Here is a 21473-nt window from a genome sequence, read left to right on the forward strand (position 1 = left end):
CTAGGGACGTCTACTTTCCAGTGTTTCTGATCCTGACTATATGCGACCTGCTTTTCTTTCTCTGTCTCTCTCTGTGTGTCTCCCACTGAGGCTTTTCAACATAGAAAGGTCTCATTGTACCCCAATCTTGGTCAATCTCAGTATTCATGTTCTTCAGTTCAAGGAAATTTTGATATTATTTTATTATTTCCTCTTCTCGTTTTCCCTCCCTTCCTTATCTCCTTTCCTTTCTCCCTCTCCTCCCCCCTCTATCTCTACCTCTTTCTTTTTTCTTCCTGAAATTCCTACAATTTGCTTGATGAATTTTTTGATATGGTGTTCTAATTTCTTATCTTTTCTTCTTTCCATCTTTTTGTAATTTTGTTCAGCTTTCTAGATATCCCCAAAAATTTCTGTTGGGTTTTAATTATCAGAAAGGAAGAGCAGGCGCCCTTTGTGGTGGACTTACTGTGGCAACATTTGCCAGCCCAGCCTTTCCCTGGTGGTGCTTACCCTTGTCTGCACGGGGTGTGTCAGGACAGATGCCTCCATCCCACTTTCTCCAAAGCAAAAACAACTTATCTTCAGCAGGGTGGGCAGGAAGCTATAGCCTGGATGTGGATGGTTGGGGAAAGACCTTGGAAACTACCTCTAAACAGACTTTCAAGTAAGCCTGCTTACTTCAGCTCATACTCTTTACATGCTAGTCCCCAGGTACCTGGTGTTGCTAACTCCTAAGGCTGTAGGTCAGTCAACAGTCTGGTTGACCAGAGCTGCCAAAGCCAAGGCCTGGCTCTAGCCTGTGACTGTGAACCGTTACTTAAGCTCTCTGTGCCTCAGTTTCTCCATCTATAAAACAAAGATAGTGCGGTGTATATGTAATTTGGGAATTTGCAAAAATGAAAGACCATTTAAAGTACTTAGAAAACTATTTGGCACATCTTTTTCACTATTACTATTTTGGAGGTTCTTGGTTTAAATTTCTAGTTTCTTTGATAAGGAAGTTCTCAAGATTTCCAATGTGCAGCCGACACTGGGAACTCTGTTGCAGAGGAATTTCACATTGTGAAGTTCTCCAAGAGTTCTATTGAATTCCTTGAAGATGCTGTGTAAGGAATTTGCCAAGATTTGGTCTTATCAGGCTTCTCAAGGTTGATCACTTTGATGTCCTGAGATGTTGGCAGGTGGAACCATTTCAGTCTGTTGGGTACTGTGGCTGGAACATATCCAGGGGGTGTGCTTTCAGTTTGGGATCACTGACCTGATTTGCACATTTACTGTGTGGTCAATGGACATTGTTCATGTGGGAAGTAATTGGGTAGAGTAACTGGGAACCATCAACATCTACTAAATCCAGGAATGCCAGGTGATGCCAGCCATCTTCATGGTGACACACCCACCAGGGAGTCCTTGTCTGAGAACCATGACAACACAGAGGGGCTGCCGGTGCCTGCAGTGGGAAAACATACAGAATTTTAATTCTCAGTCTTACTAAGTGCATCAAAGACAGTGAAGTCCTTTCTAGGGTACCAGTGTCAGCGTATTGATGCCTCAGCATTGTTGCTTCTGACTCCACACATGAAGAATAAATAATATGTATAATTAATATATATAAATATTATGTTGACAAAGATCGTATAAGTAGGTTAGTATATATGCATGCATGCTTAGTCATTCAGTTGTGTCCAGCTCTTTGTGAACCCATGGACTGCAGCTGGCTAAAATTCTGCCCATGGAATTTTCCAGGGAAGAATATTGGAGTGGGTTTTCATTTCCTTCTCCAGGGGATCTTCCTGACCCAGGAATTGAACCTGTGTCTTCTGTATTGGCAGATGGATTCTTTATCACTGAGCTACCTGGGGACTCCTATGTTAGTATGTATAATTATGTGTAAATCATAAGACATAATACATCCATATGAAAGAGCAATAATACATATAATTAATATACATAAACATGTATAAATGCAGGTTATATAAGTATATTAATATATATGGCTGTGTATTATAGAAATCATAACACATATTCATATGAAAGAGAAATAGTACTTTAATATTAATATATATCAATATTATACCAATATAGCTTATATAGGTATATTAATATATAAAATTATGTGTGAATAAAAATGCATAATATATAATATGTAAACAATTATATAACAATGTAACTATATTATACATAATTATATATATAATAAAATATTTTTTGAAAAAGCTAAAAGTGATAAACATTCGACTATAGTGAGAACCCACACAGAGTCTAGAAGAAATAATCTAAATTAGAAATAGCCAAAACAATGCTGTGAGTCCAGAAAGATAAGTGTGAGATTCAAAACAGGCCCTCCGTTTGATGGAAAGATGTAGGTGAGGGTCTGTACAAGTTCAAGTCCACAGGTAGACTGGTTCCCCCCACCCCACTTCCCTATCCAAATCTGGGCAAATCTTGTCACTTTTGGTTTGGAGCCAACCAGTCTCTATGAAGGCAGAGTCATGGCATCCCCTCCAACAATCAAGAGCCCAGACTCGAATAACCATCTTGAAAACTATTAAATAAGAAAAATCATTTGTTACTATGAAAACCAGAAAAACAACGAAAACCCAAAACTGGGGAGGTTGCAGAAACACAGGTCTACTGACTGCTGTCAGAAGTGAAAACATAAAGAATTTCAGGAAAGGCACTTAGCAATGGTAATCAAGAGCTATGGAAGTTTGTTTTTCCCTGTGATTTATACTGAGAGATCATCCAATGATACAAAGGAAGCTGGGTGTATGAAGTCTCTCATTATGTCACTGTTTATGGCATTGATAAATTAGAAACAACCAGTGTCCAGTGATGGGGAAAAGCCTAAAGGCATTGCTGCTGCTGCTGCTGCTGCTAAGTTGCTTCAGTTGTGTTCGACTCTGTGCGACCCCATAGACGGCAGCCCACCAGGCTCCCCCATCCCTGGGATTCTCCAGGCAAGAACACTGGAGTGGGTTGCCATTTCCTTCTCCAATGCATGAAAGTGAAAAGTGAAAGTGAAGTCGCTCAGTCGTGTCTGACTCTTAGCGACCCCATGGACTGCAGCCCACAAGGCTCCTCCATCCATGGGATTTTCCAGGCAAGAGTACTGGAGTGGGGTGCCACTGCCTTCTCCGCCTAAAGGCATTATGTTTTCTCAATTCCATGAAACATGAAATGTATTTGTGGAGATTATATTATTAACTAAAACATCCCTGGAAATAGAATCTTTAGAGGAGAATGAGGAACACGAAATTGTTTCTACATAAAACTAAACATGCATATGATCAAGGAATTGATGGGAATATAGAATTCACTAAATTTTTTTCTGAATAAATTAATTCTTCAGTAAAAGCTATAATTTATTTTACAAAGGAATATAAGGAAAATTATGACACTGATGAAAAAAATTGAAGATGACACAACAGATGGAAAGATACACAGTCTTCACAGATAGGCAGAATTTATATTGTTAAAATGACCATACTACCCAAGAGACTCAGTGCAATCCCTATCAAAATACCAATGGCATTTTTCACAGAACTGGAACAAATAATTCTAAAATTTGTATAGAAATATCAATATAAAAGGCCCCAGATAGACAAACAATTTTGAGAAAGAAGAAGAAAGCTGGAGGTATGAGGCTACCTGATTTCAAACTATACTGCAAAGCTATAGTGATCAAAATAATATGGTATGGCACAAAAACAGACACACTGATTAATGACATGGAATAGAAGGCCCAGAAATTAGCCCACATATAGATGAACAATCAATACATATATATCTGTGCATGTTTGTATGTATGTATGTGTGTGTGTGTGTGTGTGTGTGTAGGAATATTACTCAGCCATGAAAACAAATAAAATTTTGCCATTTGCAACAACATGGATAGATCTGGAGGGTATTATGTTAAGTGAAATAAGACAGAGAGAAAGACAAATACTGTGTGTTATCACTTATATGTGGAATCTAAAAAGTAAAACAAACCAGCACATATAACAAAAATGAAACAGAGTCACAGATATGCAGAACAAATTTGTGGTTACAAGCTGAGAGAGGAAAGGGAGTGGTGGAGTAAGATAAGAATAGGGGATTAAGAGAATCAAACTACTATGTATAAAATAAATAAGATACAAAGATATATTGTACAGCACAGGGAACATAAGCCAAGATGTTATAATAACTATAAATGGAGTATGATTCTAAAAATTGTGAATCACTCAGTGGTACACCTGAAACTTTTGTAATATTGTTAATCAGCTATACCTCAATTTAAAAATTAAATTAAAAAAAAAAAACCTGTTGGGGCTTTCCTGGTGCTCTAGTGCTTAAGAATCTGCCTGCCAGTGCAGGGGTCACAGGTTCAATCCCTGGTCTGGGAAGATGACATGCCACAGGGCAACTAAGCCCATGCACTGAGACTACTAAGCTTGCGCTCTAGAGCCTGTGCTTTGCAAGAGAAGCCACCACAATGAGAAATCCCCACACCTCAACGGAGAGTGGTGCTGGCTCCCTATGACTAGGGAAAGTACTTGTGTGGCAATGAAGACCCAGAGTAGCTAAAAATAAGTAAATCTTTAAAAAAAAATAGAAAAAATAAAAAGGACGTCCTTGATGCTGAACCGTTGGGCACACCAAGTTTTCAGCATTCAGGTTTGTCGCCCCCAGGTGACTTGGTACAGAGGATTCCTATACCACAGACAGTCCTACCTCCAGGCACCTTAGGAGCCCTACAGAGAAGACATCTGCTCACCTCAGTCTGGGAACCTTTCTCCACGGTCAGGTCTAGGTTTGACTCACATTTCTTCCTGTCTAAACATCCTGTATTCTCATTAAGTCTTCCCTAGTGCCCATCCCTTCCCACCTTGTTGTGGGAAATGAGTTTTCTTTTGTTCCCCAGCCTGCCCCGAGGATGACTCGAACCTCTGGTTTTAGTGAACCTGTCATCCCTGACCCCTGCTTTGCCCTCCTGTGAGGCAGCTCCTATGTTTCAGGGGCACAGTTAGGGGCTTTCTGCTCCCTCCCACCTCCCTTGGATGTGCATCCCAAAGGATCCAAGCAGCCACCTCCCCAGTGCTTCTCCTCGATACCACTGTGCTGCACTTGCTGCTGCTTCCACAGCCACTTCCATCTCTGTGCTTCTTCTCCCCACTGCCCATCTCCCACTCCTACTAGTCTGCCTTCTCTCCTCCCCGCCTCTACCTGCATCCTCGAATGAACCTTCTACCTAATGATATGCTATCTTCCAGCTCATATGTCAGCAGATGAACCTTTAGAAAATCACACCTCTGCCCTCATATAGTTATGGTGGATTCATAACGCAGAACAGGAACATCTTTGCTTTTCCTCATTTGTCAGCAGCATCATCTCTTTTCCTCAGCAGGCTCTGTAAGCATTCATCCTCACCTCAGTTTTCTTACTTAAATGGACTACCTTAACTTTTTAAGTACAATCTTGGTCTTTGTGTTACAGAGATCAGGTATAACTCCACATTAGGCATCAAAGTCTTTTGGCTTCCTACCATGAGCGCAGATAGATTTATCTGCAGACACAGTCACGGTGACAGCCGTGGTCCACCTCCCTTTACTTTGCCTTGCCTGCTACATTCCTGGGAGGCTGGTCCCTCACTCCCCACCCCCAAGTTCCCTGAACCTCTGGCTTCTTGTGAATTTGGCTAATGGAAGGTGCTAACAGGAGTCAGAGACTGGGAAGAGAGAAGCTGGGGTATTTATTCTCTGTTTCCTCCCATCATTGGTTCTACTTCTCCATCAGTAACTGTATTCCTTTAAAACTACAGCTCCTCCCAGTGGCCCTACCTCTAAAATTCCCTCTGAAATTCCACTGGTTCTAGAAATTCAGTTGTTTTCCCATTCCTTCAGCCCTAAAGGTGGGAATGACTTTTGGCTCTTAGGAATCCCTGGTGTGTCACATTGACCGAAGAAAAGTGTACAACCTAAATTTGCAAGTTAAGATTTATTTGGGAATCTTTTTGAGGACTATACTGGACTTAGCAGGAGGCGCTAGCGATAAAGAACCTGCCTGCCAATGCAGGAGACGTAAGAAAAATGAGTTTGATCTCTGAGTTGGGAAGATCCCCTGGAGAAGAGTATGGCAACTCACTTCAGTATTCTTGCCTGGAGAATCCCCATGGACAGAGGAGCCTAGCGGGCTACTGTCCATAGGGCACACATAGTTGGACACGACTGAAGCAACTTAGAATGCATGCACTGAGGACTATACTCAGGAGACAGCCTCTCAGGTTGCTCTGAATGAACTGTTCTGAAGAAGTAAGGGAAGAGACAGGATATATACAAGTTTCTTTTGCTGGGGGAAAAAAAAAAACATGTAGTTGAACATCGTAAGATTACTGCTAATCACAAACATCCAGACATCTCAATGATTTCAGTGCTTTTCTATGTATAAGAAGATGCAAGAATCTGAGTCCATTGAAATTATTCCTTGATATATGTGTCTTATGGGCTTCCCTGGTAGCTCAGCTAGTAAAGAATCTGCCTGCAATGCAGGAGACTCTGGTTTGATTCCTGGGTTGGTAAGTGCCCTTGGAGAAGGGATAGGCTACCCACTCCAATATTCTTGAGCTTCATGGGTGGCTCAGATGGTAAAGAATCCACCTGCAATACAAGAGACCTTGTTCGATCCCTGGGTGGAGAAGATCCCCTAGAGGAGGGTGTGGCAATCCACTCCAGTTCTTGCCTGGAGAATTCGCATGGACAGAGGAGCCTGGTGGGCTACCGTCCACGGGGTCATAAAGAGTGGGACATGACTGAGCGACTAAGCATATATATGTCTTACCTATTTAGGGCCAATATCCAAAGCACAGAATATTTTCTGTTTTCCTCCATCCTGAATTCCCTTCAGGGTGCACTGTTGGGCAGTTACAGTGGCTAATGGCTTGATGCTAATAGAACTGGTATATTCCTTGTTTACAGTCACTATCCTTTGGAATTTCTTAACCTCTTCTCTGAAAATGGGTCTCCTCCTTGGAACCACCTATTTCCTGCTCAACCCCAAATGACCTGCTCCCCAGTTCCTCCATCTCTCCCACTGTCCTTTCTAAGGTGATAGCTCCACCTATCCTCTTGACCCCCACCTCTTTCCTGGATCTCCATTTCTTCCATTCTGTTCTAATCTAAAGCCCTCACCTGTATTCTTTTTTTTGTTTTTGCACAAGGTGGAATGTAGGATCTTAGTTCCTTGACTAGGGATCGAAACCCTAGCCCCATGCATTGGAAGGCAGAGTCTTAGCCACTGGGCCGTCAGGGAAGTCCTGCCCTCACCTTTCTTCTAAACATACCCCCAACTCTTCTATTATCTGTTCTATACTCCCTGCTGTACCTCCAGCCATTGCCCTATATCCTCCCTTTCATGGCAATTAGTCTTCTGGAAAGTATGACTGCTTTCATCCATTTCGTCATCTCTCATTCAGTTGGCACCACCCCGTTACCTAAGTGGCAGCCCCTCTGTTACACTGCAAAGGTGTTATCTTGGGGAACCACCACCTCCATAGTTGATTCTCAGTAGGTCCTTACTCAAGCTTGCTGAGGCCGTGGTCATGAACATGGATTTGGAGTCAGACAGAATGGCCAGTTCCTAACCCTGTGTGTCCTGGGCAGATCTCATAACCCCTCTGATCCTGTTTCTGTCTGTGCAGAATGGAGCCTCTACTGTTTGGCTGGAGGCCATTACTCCTGGGGCAGCTGAGGGAGTGAAGAGGGAAGGAGAAAGGAAAGCCCACCAGGCCCCAGGGGGACCCTCAGTGGGGAGCCCACAAGGCTGGGGTATGTGTGGCTTCACAAAGGCCCACTTCTCCCTCTGCCCATATCTCTAGCCTCCTCCTGCCTCCCATGGAGTTTGGTCCTTAACAAGCATCTTGCACCCCAAACTCCATCTCAGCCTTGCCTCCAGATAAGCCAACCTGGCCCACTTTTTCTCACCCATCTTTGTCATCCAGGTCATTTTATTGTCTCTTGTTCAGCCCACTGCTTTGGTCTTCCTTCAAGACTCCATCACTTTTCATTTGTTCTGTAAACAACTCCGCAAGGCCACCCCACCTCACTGTCAAGGTGCCCACATAAAATGTAGACCTGACTGTCACCTCTTTCAAGCCACTGCAAACCCGCTCAAGCATCTCAAGGAAGTCATTGGTTATTCCTAGATCCTCCGGGTCAGGCCGTTTTAGTGGCCTGGCTTCCCAATACTATGCATCAGCCCAACCAATCTACACAGGATTCTGGAAATCATGAGCTCGCTCAAGACTTGAGCTGTTCCCTACCCAGCATCTCCTCTCAAGGTACCTTTTTTCCTCAGCCTATCTGGAAGATCCCAGTAGTACCTCAAATATTTTCTTGGGGGGGTCATCTGCCTGCTGAAGTCAACCCTGACATCCTTAGTTCACGCTACTTCCGTATGGTACCCTATGGATACGTTTTGTATATCACACATACTACAACATTCACATAGCATACTGCATAGTAATATTAATTTTCAATTTTCTGCCTCTCTAGTTGGAATGAAATCTATGGGCAAAGCCACGCTCCCCAGGGTCCAGCTTATGGCCCATTCTCAGGAGCACAAGTTCAGACAGCCTCTGGAAGCAGGAGAAGGCACGGAGAAGGCAATTCTTTTCTAGAAATCCCAGAGGAATGAGCCTTGCTCACACCTTCACTTAATCTGCTTGTGAGCCATTTTGGACTTCTGATCTACAGCACTGGGAGGTAAATTTGCATTGCTTTAAACCACTGATTTTGTGGTTATGGCAGCAATAGAAAATCAATACACTTTTAAATGAACAGATTTAAAAAGAAAAGCAAATATTCTGGAAAGGCCCTAGGCTGCCTGGCTTTCTTGAGGCTGACTTAATAATGGTTTTGTTTTTTCTGGTTTTTGTTGTTGTTGTTGTCCATTATCCATCTTTATATTGTCACAGGCTGATAAATCTGATACTTGGGCTTCTGGGATAATGTTTAAAATAAGCGATAACAGCCCCCAGTGAGGGCCCACAGGGCTGTCCTGGGAAGGAAGGTGGAGGCGGGGAGTGCTTCTTGGCTGGGTTGCAGCTTCTATTTTGGTGCTGAGAAACCTTTGGGATCCTCTTTTTGCTTTTCTCCTAAGTCCCCAAATGCTGATACCATCTCCCTGATAAGTGAGGTTTTACTGTCCTATTGTATTCTTAAAACATTAATCTCCCTCTTAGATTATATCTTCTTTACATGTGGTACATTTATATTGCTATTTACTTTTTTAAAGTGGTCAATTTCCCTTTACTTGCCTCATCATAACAAAAGGAACGAATGTCTCCTGTTGGCTAAAGGGTTAACGTTGTAGCTTCGGGTTTTTTCCCTCTCCTTGGGGACTCAGAACGTACATGCCTGTTCTATATTCCTTTCACAAAAAGGATCAAGGGCGAGGAGCCTGGGTATTGAATGTGCATTCACTGTACATTCATAATAAATGCTGAACAGAATGGCACATTCATGATTGCTCTTGATGTAAATGAATGGCTGAATGAAAGTTTTAGGGCATAGCTCACCTCCAAGAGGGCAGTCCTATTCGCACTCATACCTGTCCAGTGGATCTTGAATTCCCTTGGAAAAACTAGTTTTTCCTCTCATCATAACAGCCGTCTCCTTCCTCCCTGCATCTTTGTAATCAGGCTTTTTTTTTTTTTTTTCCCACACTGCTGTTGGATGAAAGATCCCGCCTTTGATTGAAATGGAATCTTCCACTATTGAGCAAGCTTTTGTTGAATGAGTCATCGGGGCGGCTGCTCATTGGCTGAGGCCGCTGGAACCAGGGGATTGCCTGGCGCCGGTGCAAGGCCCGGCTTCATTCACAGAAACGCTGGCTCGCTCGCTAGCCCTTTCATTCACACAAACAGCATTTCATTCACATTTTGCTGTTTTTGTCTGCTTCTAATGAAGATCACGGTTTGGGAATGATAGGGAAGTTTTGCTTTAGATTTGGGGGGACTTGGATAACCATCACCACCATCTCTGGAGTGTGCATTTGCTGTTGCTATGCCAGCAAGGGGAAGAAAAAAAATGAGTGCCATGCGGCTGCTCGGCTAGGCCTGCGGCCCTGGGAGGGGAGCTGCCGCTTCTCCACGCTCCTGCGTCCCCGCAGCGGGCCTCACCTGGCCCACCTTGAGTGGCACTCGTCACACCCTGTTCCATAAAGCTTTTCAAGGCTGGGTGCCTCAAGTGTCACATGTCTAGCCGTGGGTGTGAGAAGACTAAGGCTAATCTGATAACGTGCTAGAGGTAAATTCATTTTTTGCATAGAAGTAGACGGGAAACTTGGACAGGGAGCGAAAGCGTTTCACTGTGAAGGGCAGCTTCTCTCAATAGACCGATGAAGACCGATGAAGACCGGCAGAGCCCATGGTGACAGGGGTCAGTGGGTTTGCGTCTCCGCAGACCTTCTGGGGTGGGGTGGAGGGGCTCAGTGCTCTGTTTCGCGGACAGCAAGGAGGCCTGTGCGTTTCACTTGCAGCCGGTGTCTGACTCCTGAAAACAAGGCATCTTTCGGCGGGTTTGATCAGTGTACTGACAGCAGCTGCATTTTCCCCCTTTCTTTCTGCAGAGTTGCAAGCAGCAACCAAAGGGATATTGAAATGTATCTGTAGCGTTTCTTAGGCATTTCTCCAGAGCTTGAGCACATTGAGTTGGAATAAAGCTTCAAGCACAGCCCCCCTTTTGGAATGGATTTCTGGAGCTTGTTGCCATTCATCAAAAGAAACACTCTTCTTTTTCAGAAGTAGGTTTTCAGCTTAACCCTGGCTGAGAAAGACTGCTGTAAATTATCAGGGAAGAGACCCTCAGTGGCTCTGGGCAGAAGTTCATACGCAGATTTCTTTTTTTCCTGGGAGGGGGAGGAACTGCATCGCCACAAAGACTCTTGTCATGGCTGCTCTGTTGACTTGAAAAAAACCTTGGAGATTGATATTTTATGTTCACCTGGGAATGAATATTTCCTTTTTGGCTATTTAAGAATTCCTGCTGCTTTCCAAATCAAAATTCATGAGGATCCGCTGAAGATCTTATTCTTAAAAATCCTTCGTCACATTTTAACGCTGCACCGTCAGACACTTTTCTAGGCTCACAGATGGGCTGAACAGGGGAGAAAAAAGCCTAGCATAGAATAATGGGTTTCAGAAAGTTCATTTGAAAGAACAGGATTTACCTCTGGCATAGATGCTGAAAGGGGGCAGGGAAAGGGGAGGTGAAAAACCAAAGGTTGGAAGGAAATGTCTGGGAAGGTAGAGAAAGGAAATTTGAGAATTGATTGGCTCTAGTGTGCTGTCAGTGGGTGTATGTGGTTTTTTTTCTTCTTCTTCTTCTTTTTTTTTTTTTTGCTACAGGAAGTGATTTGCAGTGCTCACCGAGCCTTTGTTGAGAAGGGTCTCCTCTCGGAGTGAGTCATGCTTTTGCTGTGAGCAGCCCCAAGCAGCTGGGCGCGCAGCAGAGGAAACTATGACTTTTGCAAAGCGAACGTACCGCCCTCAGCAGCCGAGTCCGGGGCCGGGGCTGCGCGGCCGCGGCCGTGCGGGGTGTTAGCGGTGGGAGGCCGGCGCCGCTGCTCGCGCCCCCCAGCCTGCTGTCCCGGCCGCTCCGTCCCGCCCCGGGGACCGCGGCTCGCCTGCTATGCGCGGCAGCCTGCGCCGGGGCCGGCACCTGCAGCGCCCGGGCGGATGCGGCGAGCCCACGGAGGGGCATGCTTCCACGCACCAAGTACAACCGCTTCAGGAATGACTCGGTGACATCGGTCGATGACCTTCTGCACAACCTGTCGGTGAGCGGCGGTGGCAAGGTCTCGGCGGCGCGCGCGGCCCCGGCGGCGGCCCCCTACCTGGTGTCCGGAGAAGCGCTGCGCAGGGCGCCCGACGATGGGCCGGGCAGCCTGGGCCACCTGCTCCACAAGGTGTCCCACCTGAAACTCTCCAGCTCGGGCCTCCGCGGCCTGTCGGCGGCCAGGGAGCGGGCGGGCGCGCGGCTCTCGGGCAGCTGCAGCGCGCCCAGCCTGGCCGCCCCGGACGGCAGCGCGCCCCCCGGCCCCCGCGCCCCGGCCATGCGCGCCGCCAGGAAGGGCCGACCCGGCGACGAGCCGCCGCCCCGCGCCCCGCACGCCAACGACCAGGTGCTGGGGGCAGGAGTCACCTACGTCGTCAAGGTGGGTGCGGGCGCCGGCCGCCGGGTGGGAAAGCCCGGGCGCAGAGGCGTCCGGCACAGTGGGTCGCCTTGGAGGCCCGGGGGTGCGCACTTTTTCGCAGCCAGCTCGTTTGGCAGAGAGGACCCAGCTCAGAAAACGCACCCATTGCGCATCCAGTGGGAGAAGCTTTGAAATTGGTGACCTCACTGTCCTGGTTTCCCCTGGCTCCGCTCCTTTGGCATGCCTTTGCCACCGAGCTTTGCCATGTGTCCTGCCAGTACCCCTCTCGGCATGGACCACTCTCCCTGGGAACTGTGCATCAGGTCTGCCTAGGGTACACACTTGGAAGAACTGGGCAGTCCCTGCGATGAGAAAGGCAGGTGGTGTCACTACTTCTGTGTTTGCCCCAGGCGGCAGGGTAGATGGTTTCATTTCTTCCCTCAGCAAGAATTTCCAGCTTCTTGCAGTGCAGCCCAAGTACTGTCCTTTATACCAGATAGGTAGCAATTTCTTAGCCAGCAAGGTTTTCTTTGGTTTCTGCCTTTCCTTCCATGCCTCCTTTGGTTTACAGCAGCAGAAGGAAATTTGGGACTGTTTTCCCCTGAGGACTGGCCTTCCCTTTAAATAGGCTAAAGGAAGCTGAGCCACAGGCTGGAAAGTAGATTTTTTTTTTTCCTCCAACACAGAATTATACAATCATGCCTGATGTAGTCCACAAAATTCTTCTCTTATGCAAGTATTCTATGATATTTAAAGAACAAATACTTAGCAGCATTCCTCTGGCCTGCCACATGCTTATCACATCCTTCTGGTCGTTGGGCAGCAGAGAATCACCATAGCGCTCTTCCAGCTGGGCAGACAGCCTCCAGACAGTGGAAAGGGGCCAAAATGACATTATTTCAGACTGGTCACTCCAAGACATGACTTTTTGTTTTAAGAGAAATGAGATGCACACTGTCCCCACGGTGTTGCCAATCACACTGAGAAACCTGCAGGCTCTTAGTGGATATTAATACTTACTGGCTACAGATCCAGTTTCAAAATTCTACAGACCACATCCCCTGGCAAAATATATCTTGATAATTTTGAACCAAATATTAAAGGAAACAGTTGACTTTGTGGACTATCTTTAACTATCTCAAAAGTACTAACAAAAGGAATGCGATCATCAGCATTAAAAATGGACCTGTTCTCCTTTCGAGTCTCCTTTTTAATTTAATCTTCATTCTTAGCTTCTGAGAGTGAATTAATCATATATTTTACAAAAGGGATGAAGATCAATATATAGTATGCACAGCTGGTTGAGTTTATTGTAAAAGAAAAAAGAATATTCCTCTTGTATGCCTTCTTTAAGTTATATAACCAGGAGCCGAAAACAAAAGGGAAAAAGAAGAAACAAAACCAAACAACAAAACCCCTGACAACGCTGAGGTTAAGAAGTGATTCCAGAGTATATTACTTGTGGCATGTGTAATATAGTATAATTCCTATCTGAAGAAAAAAAAGAACCATGTTAGACAGATGTTGGCAAAGGTTTTTATACCTGTCATGTTGAACATAGAGGGTAGTTTCCAAATGGAGGGAGAATTTTCAAACTTATGTCTCTAAAGCTTCCTTTAAAAAAATAACTTGCTTTGCTTAGGGCTTTACTCTTGCTTTTTGAAGGATGGAGGCTGACATCCAGTTCTAAATGTCAGTTGTGGCCAAAGAAAACTAGTCTACTGTCCTGGGCTATTAGGTTGTGACATCCGGTTCCCTCAACCCCAAAGCAAGAGCAGCACTCAAATAAGTGAAAGGCTGGGTCTGCCTGGAGCCTTCTGGATTTGGGGTCATTTTGCTGTGCCAAAGGATTGTAGTGACCTGGGGGCACATAGCATGCCCGGTTAGTGCTCCTTGCTGTTGCCTGGTCCATCTTCAGTGGTGAATGGTGGCATCATAGGAATATAAGCTCAGGTTTCCCTGGAGAAGTTTGAAATCACACAGCAAAGGAGTCCAGACACTAAAGGACAATTTCTTCTGCGCACATTTGATTCACAGCATCACATGGCCTTCTGTCAGTGCACATTTCTGAATTGCCCTTGTTGAGTTTAGAACAGTGAATTTATTTTCTTGAAAGATCACAAAACTAAAAAAAGAAAAGAAAGAAAGAAACCTGGTATTATTGGCTGATTTGCAAGTAGTTTTATTGGTGTCCTTACTTTGAAAGATCTCTGGTAGATAGAAAAGAGGCAGTCTTTATAACTTGCTTGTACATCAACAGCAAAATCTAAAGGCTTGGAGTTTGGGAGAGAACTTATTATTATTCTCTTTGATTTAAATGTATGTCTAAATTAAGGAAAACCCCAAATGTTTTCTAGTTTCCTGGAAGACTCATCTGCTGTATAATTATAGATTTCCTGCCTCAGAGACATATCTACCTAAAGACAATATTAGGATATTGCACACAGATTTATTCTTTAAAAATATTTCAATGTAATCTACTTACATAAAATGGACATTGTAAAATATAGATGTCTGGTGTATCAATTAGGAAACATCAAATTGTTTGAATAGCAGGTTGTAATATTAATTAATGAAGGATTTGAAATTTAAAAATAGTAATACCTGAGCAGCAGTAGAATTCCAGGCTCAGAGTATGTTTAATTTGTCCTTCGTGCCTTCACTTGAATCTGATGTTAATAACAGCATGAGATTATGCAAATGAGCAAGGGTTCAGGTTTGTGTTTGTTACTTCAGGACACCCATTGGTGGCACCTTTGTACCTGCCTAAGTATGCCTGACACTGGGTTTTGTTTTGTGTGTGTGTGTGTGTTTTTCTTTTTTGGTGACACAAAAGGAAAAGAACAAGAAAGTATGTCCTTGAGATAAAGGAAAATCATAATAGCAAAGAGCAATGGATATTTTCACTATAATTCTATTTTAAAACTGTTTTACATTTGGGCTTGAAAGGCCTAGAGACATACAGACAAGTATGGAGGACACTGCTGCCCACTTTCAAATTCTATTGCCTAGAAATCCAAGCTGGCGAGGAGCCTGAGTGCCCATGGGGGCTGCTACTGATGTTTAGCAGGTCCCAAAGGCAATATTGGGATGCTCTACCCACAGATCCGCAGGGCGAACAGTTTAGGAAGGAAAGATAGCCAAGAACAGTTGGGGGTCAGTTCTTTAAAATAGCCACTGGCTGTTGTGGAAGAGTCATTTGAAGCAAGCTTGTCTTGAGGTTCAGCCTTGACCACCCCTGATGGAAGGCAATACTGTGTGGGCTACACCTGAGTTAGCTGTTGGCCCTCAATGGGAGGGTTCTGTAGAAGAAGAGTTCACTTTACAGCACATGACACCACAGGCTCAGAACAGGATCAGGATAAGAAGTGGCCACATTCAGGGCTGACCCGAGTGCCCACAGCAAGAATCAGGAGGTCAAGATGCTTGCTGATCACCAGCAACCCAGTGAGAATGTAGACTGTACTTCGTCGCTCAGTCATGTCCAACTCTTTGCAACCCCACGGACTGTAGCCCACCAGACTCCTTTGTCCATGGGATTCTCCAGGCAAGAATACTGGAGTGGGTTGCCATGCCCTCTGACAAGGGAACTTCCCAACCCAGGGATCGAACCCAGGTCTCCTGTATTGCAAGGAGATTCTCTACCAACTGAGCCAATAGGAAAGCCACAAGAGAAAGTAGGTTATTCATCCTTAAATCCTGTGACAGCCCCCTCAGACAGCCAAGGTTTTGGTCTGCAAAGAGTGGTGCTGTGTCTTTACTGACAATAGCTTCACATTATGAGCTGTTTATAGGAGATTTTAATAATCAGAGAACTACTGAATTATTTCCTGAAGTGCTGGATTGTTTTTCTTTTGGGATGAAGCCTTGTTTTTACAAAAGCTCTTTAAAAATTATTTTGTTTCTCCCATTTGTGACTCTGATGATATTTAGGGTGTACGAATTATTCATTTTATTTATAAATGTTCTATTGCTTTTTATAGGTGGTCTTTATTAACTGTTCTTACTCTAAAATTTATTCTTAATTGGTAGTTTTTTCTCACTTGCCTCACTGTCTTTAAAAGTATTTTAAATTTATTCTTAGAAAAAGTATCTACAATTTTTTTTCTTTTATTAGCACTGTATTCTTTTGATAACTATGAGCTAAGTAAGGTCATATTAAACAGTCACCAACAAAGTTATTTCATGTATAGTCATGATATATTATTGTGGTGGGATTGATCAAATTTTGTTTTAATTCTAGATGAGTAAGTTGTTTCTTGATATAGAACACAATTTTAAAAGTTGATTTTTTTCCTTAAAATTGTTGAAAAATCTCATGAATGCATGGCTTATAGTCATAAACTGTCAAAATGATTTGAAAAACAGTTTAAGAAATTCTTGTGAGATTAGACAAAATTATTTATTTGATCTGGAAAGCAAGACACCTCTTTTTTTTAATGACACAAGTATAGCAGATGTGTGAAATGTGTATATGCACACACACACCACATCACACATAAACACATACACACATATCCCACACCACACACACACATACACATGCATACGTACACACCGAGTAGACACCTTGTAATGACTTCGGACAGGGTCATTAGAAAATAGTAAATGTTATACTTCCAGAAATGCCTGATTATTTCATTCATTACTTTTACATTCACATTTAAGAGAAAATAATTCTGAAGAAGATAAGCTTTTGGTGAAACTTAAATCTTACAAAGAGTGAACTTCTTGCTCCTTTACGTTCCCACTCGGTTTTATCTTTGAATATACGTCATATTTTCATATTTGTCATATATGAGAAATATCATTTTAGCAAAGTTGTGATAGTGGGATACTTCGGCAACAGACATGTAAGACATGTAAAAGGCTGGCTTTCCAGCCAACTGGCTTGTTCTGAAGGGTGTGTGAAGCCTGCCGCCCCTCTCTTGGTTGTGGTGTCTCCGAGCAGGAACATGGCCTGGAGAATCTGCAGGGTGCCTGGACACCAGGACCCCAGATCCATTTGGCCACCTCAGAGTGTGGGGCTCAAGAGGTCAGCCTGTCATGGCTGGGGCAGGTCTTTGCTTCTGAACCTCGTGCATCTGGAAGAAAGGGGCCTCTGGCTTGCACCATGGTGTCAGGCTGTGCTTCCCCGGGTCACGTGCCTTCTGGGTGGCTTCGGCCAAGACCAGACCCCACGGTGCTACTGCCCAGAAAGTTGCACAGGGTTCAGGGGAAAGCACAGTGAGGATTCAACCCTTCAAACGAAAATACCCAAAGACAAATAAAGTTACATGGAATTAATTCAGAAAAAGATAGTTTCAGATGAAATGCAAAAAAATGATCAATTGGGCATATTTCCTGGGTAAAGGACAAGAAAAAAATTGAATTTTAACATAAAAAATTTACAATGTGTAGTGGATGAAGAATGTCTTTATGGTAGGAGGAATTAAGTGTAAGAATGTCCTGCTGAGTGGGTGGATGTTGGCTTTGTGTGTGTGTGTGTGTGCACATGCAGCCGCACAATAATCTTACAAGTTGCTTTTGGTCCTGCAAATTCATAAGCATTGATTTTCAGTTGAGGTTGAAAAAAAACCCACCAAAACCCAACAAATCATTCTGTCCCCATGTGGTTTAGCCTCTTCCCTAACCACCACCAGCGTGGAGACAATAACCCGTTGATATGTGTCAGTCTGGGCTTCCCACGTGGCTCAGTGGTAAAGGCTCAGCAATAAAGAATCTGCCTGCCAATACAGGAGACACAGGAGACACGGGTTCAATCCCTGGATTGGGAAGATCCCCTGAAGGAGGAAATGGCAACCCAATCCAGTATTCTTGCCTGGAAAATCCCATGGACAGAGCAGTCTGGTGGGCTCTCGACCATGGAGTTGCAAAGAGTCAGACATGACTGAGCAACTAATCACACACATATACAGACACACAGACACACACAGACACACACACAAACACAGACACACACACACACACAGAGGCATCAGTCTGTGCCTCCCAGCGCTAGGATTGGTGCTGCTTTCCTAAAATAAACAGAAAGACACTAGTTAAACTTGGAGGGCCAGGGCCAGGAATCTCCACGAGAACCACTGAATTCCAACAAGATGCTGGGTCAAAGGCTGAGTTTCCATGGTTCACGCAGGGCTGTTCTCTTCACCTTGGTGGGGAGAAGGTGCCATGCATACCTGTGATGCATCTGGGAGGAGAGGACCAGTTGCTGCTCTCCTTGGGGAACTGGTTTCCTCTAGCATCTTCTTGACTCTGCAGTGCCTCAGGCTGGGATCAGCCTCTGCCCTTGCTCTGGTAGATGATAGCAACTCAGGGCATCCTTGGTCTTTGGCCCTCAGACTCTGGGCTCAGACTTGCCTTGACTCTCGATAAGAGAGGTCTGGCAAATTCCACCACCTTCCAGCTGAGATCTCCATTTCTAGCCATGGTCTCATCTCCTGCAGGAACTGTCGGGAAACCTGGGTGCCGGAGGAGAAGCTGCAGGAATGGGAGAGTTGAAGGGCAGGAGACTCACCTTATTACTGGTGTTTCTGACACTCAGCAGCTTCAAAGTACCTGAAACCCTCCAAGCCAAGACTTTCTGAGGAAGAATGTTCAAAGAGCTTGTTGTTATGATGCTCCTTGCTTTCTATATTTATTTATCGGCCACACCACCTGGCATGAAGGATCTTACTTCCCTGACCAGGGACTGAACCATCGTCCCCTGCAGTGGAAGTGTAGAATCTTAATCAGGGAGGTCCCAGCTGCTTACTTTCAAGCTGACTTGAAGCCATCCTAGTTTTTCTGAAACGTGTTGTTTTGCTAAAGTAAAGGCCCCTCAGAAGAGCCTTTCCTCACTTCTGTCTATTGAATGGGCAGAAAAATCTGCAAAGATTTGATTTCAAATTTTAAGAAACTTAAATTTGTACCAACTCCACAGACTCAGTGGGACTTAGCCTTCACTCAGCCTCTCTGCTGGGACCCTTCTGACAAACTTTATTTTATCAAATTCCATTAAGCATAATTGTTTGGCAGTCTAAACGGGCTCACAGACCAGGTTCAATCCTATTGCTTTTGCAAATATTCAGCATTTCTAATACCACTTGCCCATATAAAAATCTTCTGTTTAAAATTTTTTTGAAAAACCACAGCACAGCTCTAGCTCTGTTGAGGGAAAACTAGCCCCTAACCTGTTTTCAGCAGAAACACTATAAAATCAGGGTCTCTTATGCTTTCCCCCACAGAGGGAAAAACAACGTTTTTATCTCTGGTGATGAAACCATGAAAAGGTGACTGTTTTTTGAGTGTTCTTCATGGTGAAAAACCAGCCCTTTCATTGGCCCTCCTGGAGGTGGACTCAGTGTGTATGCACAGTTCGGTTCTGCTGGGACCACTGTGCTGCACCAGGTCAGATCCTGAAGACCCCTTTCCCTCCTAGGACTTGGCACATACTTCTTACTTCCTTTCCCTCCGGGCCTCGGTTTGGACACTGAAGTTACCGAGCAGAGGCCTGTTCAAGCAGAAGTCCCCACAGCCTGCTCAGCAGGAGAGGACCTTTGCCCTCCCCCAACCCCGGGGAGGAGGGCATATGGGGGGAGAGATGGTTGTCCCCTAATGCTGAATCTGTGAGGCAGCAATAATGAGAAAGGCAGCCTCTGGGGCCTGGGATCCATTATCTGATGGGTCCCAGGGCCCGCAGAGAAACACAGTCATGGACTCTAAGCCCAGACACTGACGAGCCACCTTCTGTTGCTGGCAGTCCTGCAGCCTTGTGATGTCTCTCACCTGCTTTTGTACACCTTTTTTTTTTTCTAAATGTATGTTATTACTGTTTGGCTGCTCCCAGGTCTTATTTGCAGCATGCGGGATCTTTAGCTGTAGCATTCGGACTTTTAGTTGTCATAAGTGGAACCTAATTTCCTGACCAGGGACTGAACCCAGTCCCCCTGCATTGGGAGGGTAGAGTCTTAAAAGTCCCATCAACCTTTCTTTATAAAATGTAAACATGTGCTGTGGAGATTTTCAAACACACACTGAGCATACAAAACATCAACATAAAAAAGAGAGAGGATGGTCTGATGAGCCCTCAGGTACCCGAGTCAGCTTCTCCAGCTGCCAGCTCACGGCCTCCCCCACTTCCTGAATGGTGCAGGGCTGGGGCTCTCAGACAGAACTCGAGGTTCTGATGAATAAGTTGCAGGATTGAGTTTCATAGTGCTTCCACATCTGGCGGAGCATGTTCAGGGTCACAGGCCCTGGGACACCCTTGCATTCGACTCTGTGGTCCCCAGGGCAGAGACAGTAGGGTAGCCCTTGTGGTTTCTTCTTTAAAGGTGATGACTTTGGGCTCCAAGAGGCACTGCTGATGGGCACCCCCAGGGGATGGGGTGGGAGCTGTACCTTGCTACCCACCCTGCTCGGGCTCCCCTGGACCACCCCTCTTCTGACTCTCCAGTAACCAGATGACCCTTTGAGGAACGGGTTTTCTCCCAAACTGTTTTTATAGCAGTGTATTAGTCCAGGGTCTCCAGAGATAGAGAACCAATAGGATGTACGTATAGGAGATTTGTGACAAGACATTGGCGTATGTGATTACTGAGAAGTCCGCAGGGTGAGTCAGCAGGCTTATGACCCAGGAAGAGACAACATTTCAGTGTGAGTCCAAAGGCAGGAGAAAGCCATTATCCCAGTTTGAAGGCCCTCAGGTAGGAGGAATTACCTCTTATCCTAGGGGAGTGTCAGTCTTTTGTTCTATTCAGGCCTTCAGTTGATTGGATGAGACCCACCCACATTGGGAAAGGCAGTCTGCTTTACTCAGTCTATCCATTTAAATGTTAAAGTCATCCATAAACACCTTCACAGAAACACCCAGAATCACTGTTGGTCCCTCTTTGGGCACCCGGTGGCCTAGCCAAGTTAACACACAAATTCAGCATCACAGGCATAGCCACAAACTTTTGGAGTCTCATCTAGGATGGCCATTAGTTCACCCAAACAGAGAGATTCATGTGCCCTGGAAGAATGGAGATGAAAGATAAGAAACGCCTAAGTAAATCTCCTGGAAGAATCTCAGGTTTTCTTACCATTTCTCTGGGCACCAAATGGAGACACCTTTAAAAATTCCTCAAGCAGGACCTCAAACCAAAACCCTGGAGTATAAGACAGATGAACTATGACCTCTGCACACCAGGAGAGCTGTGGAACTTTTGGGACCAGTGGCAAGAGTGTGTCTGTGGTTTGAGACTTGCTCAGAGTGGAGGCCTGATACATGAGGTGTCACACCTAACATTATCACCAGAGGCCAGAACAAGTTCACTGGTGGAATACAGCCCCCTTGT

The 21473-nt window shown here is 44.8% G+C and overlaps 1 protein-coding gene across 1 annotated transcript in view; it reads left to right on the forward strand.

Annotated features, from left to right (window-relative positions):
• The first annotated feature begins 11718 nt into the window (after positions 1-11718).
• SHC3 (SHC adaptor protein 3) overlaps positions 11719-21473 on the forward strand; it is a 182912-nt gene continuing 173157 nt past the window's right edge. Inside the window, exon 1 of the mRNA XM_055580310.1 lies at positions 11719-12174. Within this exon, the coding sequence (XP_055436285.1) occupies positions 11719-12174 (456 nt within the window). The remainder of the gene's footprint in view (positions 12175-21473) is intronic.

The sequence above is a fragment of the Bubalus kerabau genome, chromosome 4, assembly GCF_029407905.1.
Source record: "Bubalus kerabau isolate K-KA32 ecotype Philippines breed swamp buffalo chromosome 4, PCC_UOA_SB_1v2, whole genome shotgun sequence".
NCBI classification, from domain to species: Eukaryota; Metazoa; Chordata; class Mammalia; order Artiodactyla; family Bovidae; genus Bubalus; species Bubalus kerabau.